The 14,607-nt window shown below is 47.1% G+C and overlaps 1 protein-coding gene across 2 annotated transcripts in view; it reads left to right on the forward strand.

Annotated features, from left to right (window-relative positions):
* The first annotated feature begins 7,969 nt into the window (after nucleotides 1-7,969).
* The window catches only part of DNAJC11 (DnaJ heat shock protein family (Hsp40) member C11), a 66,922-nt gene continuing 60,284 nt past the window's right edge, over nucleotides 7,970-14,607 (forward strand). For both annotated transcript variants that reach the window (XM_008975686.4, XM_008975688.4), the window contains exon 1: nucleotides 7,970-8,205. In XM_008975686.4, coding sequence (XP_008973934.2) covers nucleotides 8,134-8,205 — 72 coding nt within the window. In that variant the 5' untranslated portion in view covers nucleotides 7,970-8,133. The remainder of the gene's footprint in view (nucleotides 8,206-14,607) is intronic.

Below are 14,607 nucleotides of genomic sequence, written 5' to 3' on the forward strand. Positions count from 1 at the left end.
TTTTTGTATTTTTAGTAGAGACGGGGTTTCAGCATGTTGGCCAGGCTGGTCTCAAACTACTGACCTCAAATGATCCACCTGCCTTGGCCCCCCAAAATGCTGGGATTACAGGCGTGAGCCACTGCACCCGGCGGCTGACACGTTTTATACCAATAAAGCAGTAAAAAAAAAAAAAAAAAAAAAAAAAATTAGGAAAACAAGTGAATTGGTGAAGTGGAAGATTGGTCAGAGGTAACTATCCACAAAGAAGCCATAGAAATAAAAAGAAGCAAGATACAGAAGAGATAATAAAAAGCAGATATGACATGCTCGAAAGGCCTACCGTGTTTTTTTGGAGTCCCAAAATGAGAAGAAAGAATCCCTTTCCAATAGCTCTAACAGAACCTAAAGGAAGAGAAATGATATCACCAAAGTGCTGGAAGACAAAACAACTGCTAAAACAAATTTTCTACCCAGAGAAAGTATCCTTTATTAATGAAAATAAGAAAAAGACATTTTCAGATTAGCGAAAGCTGAGAGAGTTCTCCAAGAGCAGGCCCCCCCAACTCAAAGAAATTCCATAGCGTGTTTTTTGGGCTGAAGATCAATGACCTCCACATGGAAGCTCAGAGACGCAGCAAAGAATGAAGAACTAAGACGTTCAAGGAGTGTTCAGAGAATAAGCGATATATTTTTCTGACTAGAACCAAAGATCTATAAAGGAAAGCTGGAGGGTATAAGGCTGAAAATATGTGAACCGAGATCAACAAGGGTCCTAAATCCCAGGCAGGAGGAAGAAGAAAGGGGAGCATATCTGGAGAAATATTAAAGTTAAGAGAGGCCAGGCATGGTGGTTTATGCTTGTAATCCCAGCAACTGGAGAGGCTGAGGCGGGAAGATCATGTCAACCCAGAAGTTTAAGGCTACAGTGAGTTATTATGACGCCACTGCACTCCAGCCTGGGTGACAGAATGAGACCCCATCTCCTTAAAAAAAAAAAAGGAGAGAGAGAGAGAAAGAAAGCTCACCAGCCAAGGACAGAGAGGTTACAATGAAGAGAAGTCAGGTGATATTGTTAAATAATGCCTAATCCAGGCAGATGGCAAGAAAACAAGGCCACTGGGTTCAAGAAGTCATAGGAAACTTTGAGAAGGTGATATTCATGAAATGATGGGATAAGCAAAGAATTCAAGAATGAGTGGTGGCCAGGCATGGTGGCTCACGTCTGTAATCCCAGCACTTTGGGAGGCTGAGGCAGGGGAATCACCTGAGGTCAGGAGTTCGAGAATAGCCTGGCCAACATGGTAAAACCCCATCTCTACTAAAAATACAAAAATTATCTAGTTATGGTGGGAGGCTGAGGCGGGAGAATCGCTTGAACCCAGGAGTCGGAGGTTACAGTGAGCCAAGATTGCACCACTGCACTCCAGCCTGGGCGACAGAGCAAGACTCTGTCTCAAAAAAAAAAAAAAACACCAAGAGTGAGTGGTAAAGGAAGGAGAAGCAGTAGGTGCTTCCACTTAGAAGTCCAACAAAGACCAAACTCTACTTCTACAAAATAGGACCCTTGGTCACTCCCCTCCCCAGCCTGCCTCTTCCCCAGTCTTCCTCAGCTCCACAAACAGCCTTACTACCTAGTAACTCAAGCCAAAATATAGAAGTAATCACCAATTCTTCTCTTTTCTTTATTCCCCAAGCCCAATCAATCAGTAATTCCTGTTGCCTCCAATCCAATGTGTGGTCCATGTGTGACCATTCCCATTGCTCCTGACTGAGTCTAAGTCCAAGGCCACCGTCATCTGTTCCTTGGAACACTGCAATAGCCTCTGATGGGGTAGGGGTGAGGGGATGCCTCCATTCTTGCTCCTTTGAATCCAATCTCCCTGGAGAGATCATTCAGGTAGGACAAAAATCAGACCATGTCATTTCCCTGCTTAGAATCCTTCAGTGGTTTCTCATTGTGGCCAGAATGAAATTTCAATTGCTGAGCACCATGTTTAAGGCCCCTGGTGATACCGCCCTGGTGTGGCTTCTCTAACCTCCTTTCCTATCACTCTCCCACCTTCGTCAGCTCTGCGCTCACCTGCTCTCTCCCTGGTCCTGCACACCAAACTTGTTCCTGCCTCAAAGGCTTTGCCCTGGAAGATTCTTCCCCCTGGTCTTGCAAAGCTGGGTCCTTCCCATCATTCAGTTCAAAATCACCTCCTGGGATAGATCTTCCCAGACCAACCAATGTAGAGTATCTTTCCTGCACCGGAGATGTTCCACCATTACATCACTATGTTGTATTTTACTTACAGCACTGATCATCTCAAATTATCTTGTGTATTCACTAATTTGTTTCTTGTCTGCACCTGCCCCGTGCCACGCTGAGTGTTCATGTGGCGCCCGGCCTTGAGTGTTGCTTTCACTAGCACAGCACCCATTTCTCTCTTGTGAATTGCTGAGACTCTAGTGCCCATTTCAGGACTCTGTCTTCAGACTTAAGGATAAGAGGAATAGACACTAGGGTTGGGGGAATGTATAGGGTATTAATATGAGATGAAAATGAAAAGATTGCCAGGTAACACTGCAGTACAGTTGAAGTTAGATAGCACGAACTCTGTATTTTCCAAGACTTTCTCCACCTACTCTTGACAGCCTGGGAGGGAATAGAAAGGTTGACAACAGAGACAACACAAATTTTGGGCAGAGCCAAAGGACAAAGGACTGTATCACTGAAACGGCCAAGAAAGCAGACTGGAATGGGGTACCCCTAAGAGATCTGACGGATTTTGATAGATCAATACATAGAGACTAAGGACCTAAAGTCCCAAGCAGTGAAAACCAGTCCCACAGGCACAACGGAAGAATGACATTGCAGGTAAAATGCTGAGTGGCGTTAGATTCTCAGCCTCTCTGGGCGGCTATCTCCAAAGAGGCAGGTGTGGCTCTTCCCCCGGGGTATCCCGACCCTTCTGTAATGATCATCTTGGCTAAAGACTAGTCAGTGAATACTCAGAAAGAAGATAACATCAAGAAAATTTAATTATTGAATGCTGGCAAAGTTCCCCTTCTTTCCTTAAGCAAAGGATCTTTTTTCCCTATCTCCTTTAACAGGGTTGTCAGAGCTCATGAGGGAGAGGAAGGGCAGGCTATGAATGGCAAGCATGCAGTAAATCCCAGTCTGGACTCAGTGACAAAGGAGTAATAAAAAGATTATAGGTAATTTTTCCTCCTGAATTATAGAGAGGGTGTGGATTCAGCCTGGCCGTAGAAGGGGTGGGGCAGGCTGCCCACCTCTGCTCTCAGGAGCGTTACTCAGGAAAAGGGGGAAGGGCTGCAAGGCCCCCAGCTGGGGTTACAAATCAAAATACAGGATTCTGGCCAGTACGGTGGCTCACGCCTGTAATCCCAGCACTTTGGGAGGCCAAGGTGGGCTGATCACCAGAATTGCTTAAACCTAGGAGGCGGAGTTTGCAGTGAGCCAAGATCATGCTGCTGCACTCCAGACAGGGCAACAAAGCAAGACTCCATCTCAAAAAAAAAATAAAAAAATAAAAAATAAAGCAGGATTCCCAGAAAAGTAGTTATTTAGTATATGTATACATCCCCATACAATGTTTGTGTGTGTGTATATATATATATATATATATATTTTTTTTTTTTTTTTTTTGAGACAGGGTCTCAATCTGTCACCCAGGCTGGAGTGCAGTGGCATTATCACAGCTCACTGCGGCCTCGACCTCCCTGGGCTCTGGTGATCCTCCCATCTCAGCCTCCCAAGTGGCTGGGACCAAAAGCATGTGCCACCATGCCTGGCTAATTTTTGCATTTTGTGTAGAGTTGGGGGTTTCACCATGTTGCCCAGGCTTGTCTTGAACTCCTGGTTCAAGAGATCTGACCACCTTGGCCTCCCAAAATGATGTGATTACAGGCATGAGCCACTGCACCCAGTCCTTGGTATACTTATACTAAAAAATTATTCATTGTTCATCTAAATGCAAATGTAACTGAGCACAGTGTATTTCATCTGGCAACCTACCTCCAGTGCTAGAGGGAGGGTCCCAGCGCTGGACTGAGCCATTAACAGGGAAACCTTCCTGAGTGGCTACACAGAGTAGCTGTGCTGGAAGCCAAACTGTTTTGGGGTCATTCTGCATATGAATCATGGTGGAGGTAAATATTCTTATGTTTACTATTTAAAGATGGGGCCGGGTATGGTAGCTCAAGCCTGTAATCCCAGCACTTTGGGAGGCCAAGGCAGGCGGATCACCTGAGGTCAGGGGTTTGAGACCAGCCTGGCTAACAGGCGAAACCCCCATCTCTACTAAAAATACAAAAATTAGCTGGGCATGGTGGCAGGCACCTGTAATCCCAGCTACTTGGGAGGTAGAGGCAGGAGAATCACTTGAACCCAGGAAGCCGAGGTTGCAGTGAGCCAAGGCTGTGCCACTGCACTCCAGCCTGAGAGACAGAGTGAGACTCCACCTTAAAAAAAAAAAAAAAATTGGCTGGGTGCAGTGGCTCACACCTGTAATCCCAGCACTTTGGGTGGCCAAGGTGATCAGATCATTTGAAGTCAGGAGTTCAAGACCAGCCTGTCCAACATGAAAAAACCCTGTCTTTACTAAAAATACAAAAATTAGCTGGGCGTGGTGGCACATGCCTGTAATCCCATCTACTCGGGAGGCTGAGGTATGAGAATCACTTGAACCCAGGAGGTGGACGTTGCAGTGAGCCGAGATCATGTCACTGCACTCCAGCCTGGGCAACAGAGTGAGACTCTGTCTCAAAAGAATAAATAAAATAAAGATGAGAGAATTTGTTAGCAGTTGCATAAATGCGTATATCTCATATAATATTTGCATAAATATAAAATACATATGCCCATGTATGTATAGTTACATAAATATATTACATCAGTTTATATTTAAATGTCACCTATTACGTTTTGCTTTACAGCTATGTTACAGACTGTTTTGTGGTTTCACCCAACAAAAAGAAACCAAAAGGCCAGGCACGGTGGCTCACACCTGTCATCTCAGCACTTTGAGAGGCTGAGGCGGGCAGATCACTTGAGACGGGAGTTCCAGAACAGCCCGGCAACGTAGCAAGACCCCGTCTCTACAAAAAATACAAAGCTTAACCAAGTGTGGTGGCGGGCACCTGTAGTCCTAGCTACTCTGGAGGCTGAGGTGGGAGAATTACCTAAGCTTGAAGAGGTGGAGGCTGCAGTGAGCCATGATTGCACCACTGTACTGCAGCCTGGGTGACAGAGTGAGACCTCGTCTCAAAAAAAAAAAAAAAAGAAAGAGAAAAGAAAAAGAAAACAAAGTGCAAGGCATGAGTTAAAGCGGCAGGGTTTTGTCAGTTGCTCGGCGTGAGTAGTTTGTTGGATGTGCGTTTTTAACTTATAAATTTGTACTGCCTTTGGTTTCCATTATTTTGCCCGTTGAAGATTAGGGTTTTGGAGGAGAGAAACGAGAGAGCCAGCCTCAGAAATAGATACATTCCTCAAGCCTGTGGAGCATCTAAGTTAGCTTTCTATTTATCACCACCACTTTCCAAGTAACCATAACACAAAATCTCGTGGGCCCAAGAGAGGACAGCCACAGAGCATTCCTGAGTCACTATTTATCTTGTTTGAGTGGTGATAAAAACCAGGTCATTCTCAATCATAGAAACACAGACCTGGGCGTAGTGAAACATATGTTATGTTCCATTTATATAATTCCTAGAGGCTGTGTTTTCCAAAGCAGAGGAGGGATGGCAAAGAACTTCTCTACCCAAGTAAGCAATATGGCCCAATTAATGTCTACAAACCTAAGGAGGCCGGGCGCGGTGGCTCACGCCTGTAATCCCAGCACTTTGGGAGGCCGAGGCGGGTGGATTACTAGGTCAGGAGATCAAGACCATCCTGGCTAACATGGTGAAACCCCATCTCTACTAAAAATACAAAAAAAAAAATTAGCCGGGCATGGTGGTGGGTGCCTGTAGTCCCAGCTACTCGGTAGGCTGAGGCAGGAGAATGGCATGAACCCAGGAGGTGGAGCTTGCAGTGAGCCGAGATCGTGCCACTGCACTCCAGCCTGGGCGACAGAGCAAGACTCCAGCTCAAAAAAAAAAAAAGGAAAAGAAAAAGAAAAAAAAACCTAAGGGAAAAAGGAACGTCTCCATATTGTCGTTTTTACCCCCAGTCTCTCTGTATGAAATTCTTGGCTGGGTGCGGTGGCTCACGCCTGTAATCCCAGCACTTTGGGAGGCCGAGGCAGGTGGATCACGAGGTCAGGAGTTCGAGACCAGCCTGGCCAACATGGTGAAACCCCGTCTCTACTAAAAATACAAAAATTAGCTGGGCGTGATGGCGCACACCTGTAGTCCCAGCTGCTTGGGAGGCTGAGGCAGGAGAATCGCTTGAACCCGGGAGGCGGAGGTTGCAGTGAGCCAAGATCGTGGCACTGCACTCCAGCCTGGGCGACCGAGTGAGACTCTGTCTCAAACAAAAAAAAAAAAAAAGAAAGAAATTCTTAAAGACTGTCAAATGTCAGCATGCAGTTTGGCCCTAACGACAGCTCTTTTCTCTGCAAAGGAGAAAAAGGCAAAGCCCATAACGTTGCTGGAAGAGCTGATGGACCATGGAAGCTGTTGTGGAGAAGCTTCACACAACTAAAGAAATAGCCCTTAATTTACAACCTGGGCTGACAGTTTGTTTCAGGCTGACTCAACCCACCCGAACAATCTGTCTCAGCACACCGAAGTGTCTCATGCCAAAAGATCCTAAGAGGGCTGGGCAACTTGGAAGGGATGAGACAGAGGCCCAGATGGTGCACATCTGGCCAAAAATTAGAAAGAGAAAGAAATCAGCGTCTCAAATCCACAGACAGGTGTTCGGGGCTTCCCAGGAGACCTGCTTATGAAGGGCAACGGGGATGGCTATGGACTGGTGGTTAGTGAAGGAACAACAAAGGTTTCTGAGACTTGCGCAGGTCAGCGGGAACCAAACAGGTGGCAAGAGTGGGCTGCTGTCCACCTTCCCTTGACAATGGCGTCATTTTGAAGACCTTTAAATTATTTAGATTATTGTAACCAAGACATCTTTAATAATGCACCAAACAGCAGGCACCAGGTTGAAATCAATTACACTCCACCGATAAATTATAAGGGAGAAATTTACAGGAGAATGGCTCTGGGGTAGGGACTGCAGGTACACATGCCTGCCAGAGACAATTATATCAGGAACCAAATAGTTATTGCTTTGTCATTTAAGCAGCAGGAAAGATGGCCAGGTGCTCCTAAATTAGAGCAATAACAAATAACTAAAATGAGGAGGCCTGTTCTGGGCGGGAAGGCTTCTGGGTGGCCAAGAGAAAAGACAATGGAGGTAGGAATAAATCTCATTTGGGGGATATCTGGGATCCGGATGCACCCTGCACTGGGTGCACCTCACGCTTCTTCCAGGAGTTTGGGGCCAGTGGGGTAACAGGTGGTATCACAGGGGTTTGTCTCCCAGAGGATGACAATCTCCTGGAGGTGACTTCAAAGTTTCCCTTTCTAGGCAGGACGCGGTGGCTCATGCCTGTAATCCCAGCACTTTGGGAGGCCGAGGATCTCCTGAGTTCAGGAGCCTCAGACCAGCCTGGCCAACATGGTGAAACCCTGTCTCTACCAAAAATACAAAAAAATTAACCGGGCGTGGTGGCGCGCGCCTGGAGTCCCAGCTACTCGGGAGGCTGAGGCAGGAGAAGCGCTTGAACCCGGGAGGTGGAGGTTTCAGTAAGCCGGGATTGCGCCACTGCACACTAGGCTGGGCGAGAGAGTATAACTCCGTCTCAAAAAAAAAAAAAAAAAAAAGCAAAGTTTCCCTTTCTAGTACAAGAAAAGCCCTAGGGAGTCCTGGCTGGATCTCAGGCCCCCGAGGACGCTGCCACGCGTCCATTGGGAGCACGAAGAGAGACCCGCGTGGTCACCCCGCCAGGGCTGCCTAGGCGCCGCGTCCGGCCCTCGGCCGCGCGGGGGCGCAAAGCGCAGGCGCACTCCTGCCGGGCGCGGACGGCTCCGGGCCGCCAGGGGCCGCTGTGGCGCAGCCGGGCTGGCCCGCGCTGTCCCTGACGCGGATCACTGGCCCCTCTTGAGCACGGCCTTGCCGGTTTGGCGGGGTGAAAGGTTGCGAAGATGGCGACGGCCTTGAGCGAGGAGGAGCTGGACAATGAAGACTATTACTCGTTGCTGAACGTGCGCAGGGAGGTGAGGCCAGCGGCTGTACGCTCTGGGGGCTGAGGCCGAGCCCGGTCGTTCGGGAGGGCCGGGCTGGCGGCGGCCGCCCCGCCCCCGCCACGGGAGGCTCGGGTCCGGCGGGGAGGCCGCGTGACCCCGGCGACGTGCACGCCAGCCACCCGATGGAGCCGTCCCCACCGCCCAGACCCTTCCGCCGGGGGTGCCGGGGCCGGCCTCCGCCCCAGCTCCTGGAGGCCAGTGCGCCGCGTGCACTGTGTCCGGGCAGGGCCAGAGGCCCCCGCACGCACAAGAGGAAACGGGGGGCCCGAGGAGGCCACCGTAGTGGGGTTCGCAGTCCTCCGAGACCCCGTCTCGCGCTCAGCCCACATACTCGTCCTGGCTGAGGGGCTGTGTCATCGCCCGCCGCCAGCAGGATGGCGAACTGAGTCTCACCCACCAAGGTCAAAGCCACTAGGGAACGTCCTTAGGGCTTTTTCCGGTCCCCGAGTCTTTCGTGGGGACGCTCTGCCTCTGAAGTGGGTCCAGCCTCAGAGGCACGCGTCTCGTGCCCTCTTTCATTCCCCTGGACCCGCTGTCTAGAAATTGCAGGCAGAGCCTCCGGGACACAGACCCTCGGCTCGGAGGCTGCAGATTAGGAAGAAGCCCCAGGCCAGAAAAGTGGTGCCCTAACAACAGCTTCAACATTCACACCAAGCACTTGTACCCTGTCTTCTCAACGAATAAAAGATAACATGAGAGAGTCTCACATAGTCTGGCAGTAGTAGGGCCCCACTACACTCCTTTGTTCATGACTAGTCTGGAGTTGAGATAGGTGTGAAGGGCGAGAAGGCTTCCAGGGTCAGGTCATGAGGTGGATCAGTTTCTTTAAGCCGATGGGTCCAGACTTTTCAGCCCTGCCAGAGAATTCCTAATTCCATCTCTCAGGTTTTCCAGTGGTAATGAAAGCTAGCCAAGTTTGGCTATGCTAACCAAAGCGGGTTCAGTGTGTGTTGTCAGTAAATATTAGTCTATGTGGTGTTAATAATACGAACTTATCTTGTGTGGGACCACTATGCTGAATGAACTTTGTACTGTTATCTCATTTAATTCTGAGGATAGCTCTTAAGGTAAGTATTATGATAGCCCTTGATTTACACTTGAGGAAACCAAGGCATAGATTAGTGTGTCTAAAGTCACACTACTAGAAAGTGCAAGAGCCTGAACTCAACCCAGGCAGTCTGACTCTGGAGCCCAGCTTGTGAGCTCCATGCTAGTCTGTCACCTTACCTTACCAGTCCTTGGACTACAAAGCTGCTAGTTCTGGTACTGTATCCTTGAGTGTCACGCGCGTCCGTGTGAAGAGACCACCAAAACAGGCTTTGTGTGAGCAATAAACCTTTTTAATCACCTGGGTGCGTATGGGCTGAGTCCGAAAAGAGAGTCAGCAAAGGGTGGTGGGATTATCATTAGTTCTTATAGGTTTGGGATAGGCGGTGGAGTTAGGAGCAATTTTTTGTGGGCAGGGGGTGGATCTTACAAAGTACATTCTCAAGAGTGGGGAGAATATTACAAAGTACCTTCTTAAGGGCGGAATATCACAAAGTACATTATCACAGGGGTGGGGAGCGTGTATTGTCATAAGGCCAATTGACCAGTTAGGGTGGGGCAGGAGCAAATCACCATGGTGGAATATTTTCCGTTAAGGCAGGACCTGGCTATTTTCACTTCTTTTGTGGATCTTCAGTTGCTTCAGGCCATCTGGATGTATATGTGCAGGTCATAGGGGATATGATGGCTTAGCTTGGGCTCAGAGGCTTGATACTGAGCACCTCATGAAAGAATCCCTCGAATGTATGGGCCACTGTACTGTGAGAATGTCCAGTGAGATATCTTTGGGAATTGCAGATTTTGTTAGGCTGCCATAGGGCACCTGGGGGTTCTTGTTCTCATTAATCAACACTTTGGGCTAATCACTCCTTTTTTTTCCTTTTTTTTTTAAATTATACTTTAAGTTCCGGGATACATGTGCAGAACGTGCAGGTTTGTTACATAGGTAAACATGTGCCATGGTGGTTTGCTGCACCCATCAACCCATCATCTAGGTTTTAATGGGCTAATCACTTATTTAGCCTTCAGTCTCTTTCCCTTTAAATGAAGATGTCTGGCTAGTTGTACTTTTTTTCCAGTTTTTAGAAGTCAAGCAATAAATGAAGCCAGCGTTTCTGAAATCATTCGTACTTAGTCTGGGTTGTCAGTAATTGAGCAGCCATTTATCAGGTGTACTGAACCGTAGGCAGCTGCTGCAGATGATCAAGCAGGTCTAGAATAATAGTTTTAGCCAGAGTCCTAGGTGAACATTTTGTCAAAGGTATACCTTGAAACTGCTGAAACTGTAGAGCCTGTCATTGTTTTTGGACTTACGGATGGGAGCCAAAGAAATTTTGTTTGTTTGTTTAGAGACAGGGTCTCGCTCTGTTGCCCAGGCTGAAGTGCAGAGGTGGATCATGGTGCACTGCAACCTTGACTTCCCCGGGCTCAGGTGCTCCCACCTCAGACTCGCTGGCAGCTAGGACCACAGGCACATGCCACCATACCCAGCTAATTTTTGTATCTTTTGTAGAGACAGGGCCTCTCTGTGTTGCCCAGGTTGGTCTCCTGAGCTCAAGCGATCCTCCCACCTCTGCCTCCCAAAGTGCCGGGATTACAGGCATGAACCACCATGCCTGGCCAGGCCTGTCGCTGTTATTAGACTTAAGGATGAAGTATATATAAAAACATAGATATAAATATTTATATATATAATTAAACTTCACCCAGGCTGGAGTGCAGTGGCGCAGTCGTGGCTCATAGCAGCCTCGACCTTCCCCGGCTCAGGTGATCCTCCCACCTCAGCCACCAGAGTAGCTGGTATTGCAGGCACACACCACCACAGCCAGCTGATTTTTGTAGTTTTTGTAGAGACAGGGTCTCACTGTGTTGCCCAGGCTGGTCTCAAACTCCTGAGCTCAAGCAGTCCGCCCATCTTAGCCTCCTAAAGTGCTGGGATTACAGGCATGAGCCACGGCACCCAGCCAAAAAATATTTCTTAAAATTTTTTTTTTTTACTTCTCCCAATGAGTGAAGGCACTTTCCATATTTATGGCTATATGACTATAGGTTAAATCCATATGAAATATGCCCCCTTGCAGAAGTCACTTTCTGTTGTCTTCGTCAGCAAACTCGGTGTTAAATGTCATACTCAGGTGTGGTGTGCTGGTTTTCCATCCCGGGATTCCATTAGAAGCTCTGAAGGTGATGTCTGAACTTGATATTTACTGGAATTTTTTGTGTGAAATCAAACGTGAAGTTGAAATAACGTGATTTAGTTGGAAAAAAGTCAGAGTAATCTTAAATCTTCATGTGTGGTTGGAAGAATATCTTAATACCTGTTTGTGTGTTTGCTGTCAGTTCTAGAGTAGTTGCCATTTAAGTATAGCTGTGAGAGGCAAGGCCCTCTTCCCACTTATACTTCAAAGTACCTTCAAAAGAGCGTCCTCAAAACTCTCAATGTTCAGTAGAGTTCAGAGACTTTTCTTTAGAAATCTCAAATGGAAACAATTCTAGACAAAACCAGGGAATCCTGCTTTAAAATTATAAGCATAGGCTGGGCGCATGGCTCACGCCTGTAATCCTAGCACTTTGGGAGGCCGAGACAGGCGGATCACGAGGTCAGGAGATGGAGACCATCCTGGCTAACACGGTGAAACCCCGTCTGTACTAAAAATACAAAAAATTAGCCGGGCGTGGTGGCGGGCGCCTGTAGTCCCAGCTACTCGGGAGGCTGAGGCAGGAGAATGGCGTGAACCCAGGAGGTGGAGCTTGCAGTGAGCCGAGATTGCGCCACTGCACTCCAGCCTGGGTGACAGAGCGAGACTCCATCTCAAAAAAAAAAATTATAAGCATAATAGAGGTATATAATTGGATTAATATAGAAATGTCAACAATCAGCTGAAGAATCTCCCTCTCCAGGATTTAAACTTTAAAATATCCCCTTAAATTTGTATTCTAGAGCAGGGGTCCCCAACCCCCTGGCCATGGACCAGTACTGGTCTGTGGCTTGTTAGGAATTGGGCCGCACAGCAGGAGGTGAGTGGCGGGCAAGCAAGCGGTTAGCATCGGGCAAGCAAGCATCACCGCCTGAGCTCTGCCTGTCAGATTGGTGGTGGCATTAGGTTCTCATAGGAGCATGAACCCTATTGGGAACTGCACATGCAAGGGATCTAGGTTAGGTGCTCTTTATGAGAATTTGACTAATGCCTGATGATCCCAGGTGGAACAGTTTCATTCCACTCCCACTAGTCTGTGGAAAAATTATCTTCCGTGAAACCAGTCCCTGGTGCTAAAAGTTTGGAGACCCCATTGTTGCCGCTGTTGGAGAGAGTGAAGCAGGCAGCTGGACAGGACCCCCCGTTCTCCTATGACAAGACCTATGATCTTTAATGATTCTCCTTCTAGATTTCCTGTTTACAGAGCAGGGCCATCATCTGTCGTGCCTGCCTCACACTGAGAGGAGGGAGTACTTTATCACTCACTGGGCACACCAAAGCCAGACTGGTTTTCTGGTTTCGTGTTAGATGCATCATCTGGTGCCTAAAATCTCACTCCTCTGAGATTTCCAGGATGATTTTCCAAAATTTATTTGGAGAAAGGATTCCTTAACTATAAATCAGAGTTAAATTTACCTGATCCATTAATTAGGAACTTTAATTGACACATTTCAAACCTAATTTATTCCCAAGACAAATGGCTACAGTTCTAACTTTATCAATGTCTTTGAAAGAATTTCATTTTTGCAGTGTTTGTAACCTGTTTGAAGACCTCTGGTCCCAATTGTTTTCACCTTAAGGAGCCATCCTCCTTTTCAAGTTTTAAACACTTTTGGAAAAACACAGTTAAGTAAAAAATGAAGTTGTTAATAAATAAAGTTTTTTTCTTGCAGTCCATATATGGAGGTCAGTGTTCTGAGATCTTCATCCTTCCAGAACAGCCATGAAACTAGAAGTACAAAAGTATCACCTACCAGGAAAAAGTTTACCCCAAGTCCCTGCATTTTCATTCCTTCTCTGGTACAAGGTAGATCATTATTTTCACAATTCTGTGTTGTTGGGGTTTCTTTAGCTGCAGGTTACAGCCACAGAGTAAGGCCCACCAGTTGAGTTTGAGCTGCAGATTGAAAGAAAGGGCTAGAAGAGTAGAGGAAGGTCCCCTGGTCACTCTCAAGATTGTCCTGGGGTCAAAGTCACCCACAAAGAAGGAGGCAGCAGACCCTCCAATCAGGACCACTGACTCAGCCATCTGCAGAAATTGACATGTAAAGGGCTCAACTGTGCCAATTTGAGCCACTCAAATACCTAAAGCAGTGAGGCGGTGTGTGTTTACACATTCATTGCTTTCTTATCAAACCTCATGAGGGGCAGTTAATTTTGTCTTAATAAAAGAAATAAAGATGGCTCTGAAAAGGTCAGTTCCTTCATTTTCCATCTACTACATTATGTTAAAGTTTGATATTTATAATGACTCCAGTTAAATGTGTGCCTCAGGCACATAGAATTAAGCCTCGGTTGTCCAAAAACAACTTATCCAGATGTCCACATTCCATAGGGTGTTCTGTAAGCCAAGAGGCTGAGAAGCAAGAATTTCAGCCCATGCTGCCTGCCTCTTGTGTGACCTTCAACGAGTCATTTAACCTCAGCCTCTACTTACCTGCAGAATGGAGGCACCAGTACTTCTTAGTTAACAATAGGATAGAGGGAGGCCACCATGTAGGGCTTTGCAGCTGGAATCCAGTATTCAAATCCCATTTTACTCTTCTGGAAGTTCTATGCTTCAGGGCTAGTAATTTAACCTTTCTGCTTCTCAATTTCTTTTTTTTTTTTTTTTTTGAGATGGAGTCTCACACTGTCACCCTGGCTGGAGTGCAATGGCACAATCTCAGCTCACTGCAACCTCCAACTCCTGGGTTCACGCAATTCTCCTGCCTTAGCCTCCCAAGTAGCTGGGATTACAGGCACACACCAGTACACCCGGCTAATTTTTTGTTGTTGTTGTTTTTTTTTTTTTTAGTAGAGATAGGGTTTCACTATGTTGGCCAGACTGGTCTCAAACTCCTGACGTCATGATCCATCCTCCTCGGCCTCCCAAAGTGCTGGGATTACAGGCATGAGCCACTGCACCTGGCCATCAGTTTCTTTAATGTTAGAATGTAGGTAACAGGTAATAATGGCTTAAGCACTTACTGTAGGCCAGGATGACCTGTGTGGTATGTGCGTTGCTAGGTGCTGAGAATGTATATAAATTGCCTGTCATAAGTAGGTATTTAGTTAATATATATTGTTATTTCTTGGATTTTGATAAGTTTGAAGTTTTGCTTATTTTAAAAAAAGACATAAGGAT

Source organism: Pan paniscus, chromosome 1 (assembly GCF_029289425.2).
Source record: "Pan paniscus chromosome 1, NHGRI_mPanPan1-v2.0_pri, whole genome shotgun sequence".
In the NCBI taxonomy this organism is placed as follows: domain Eukaryota; kingdom Metazoa; phylum Chordata; class Mammalia; order Primates; family Hominidae; genus Pan; species Pan paniscus.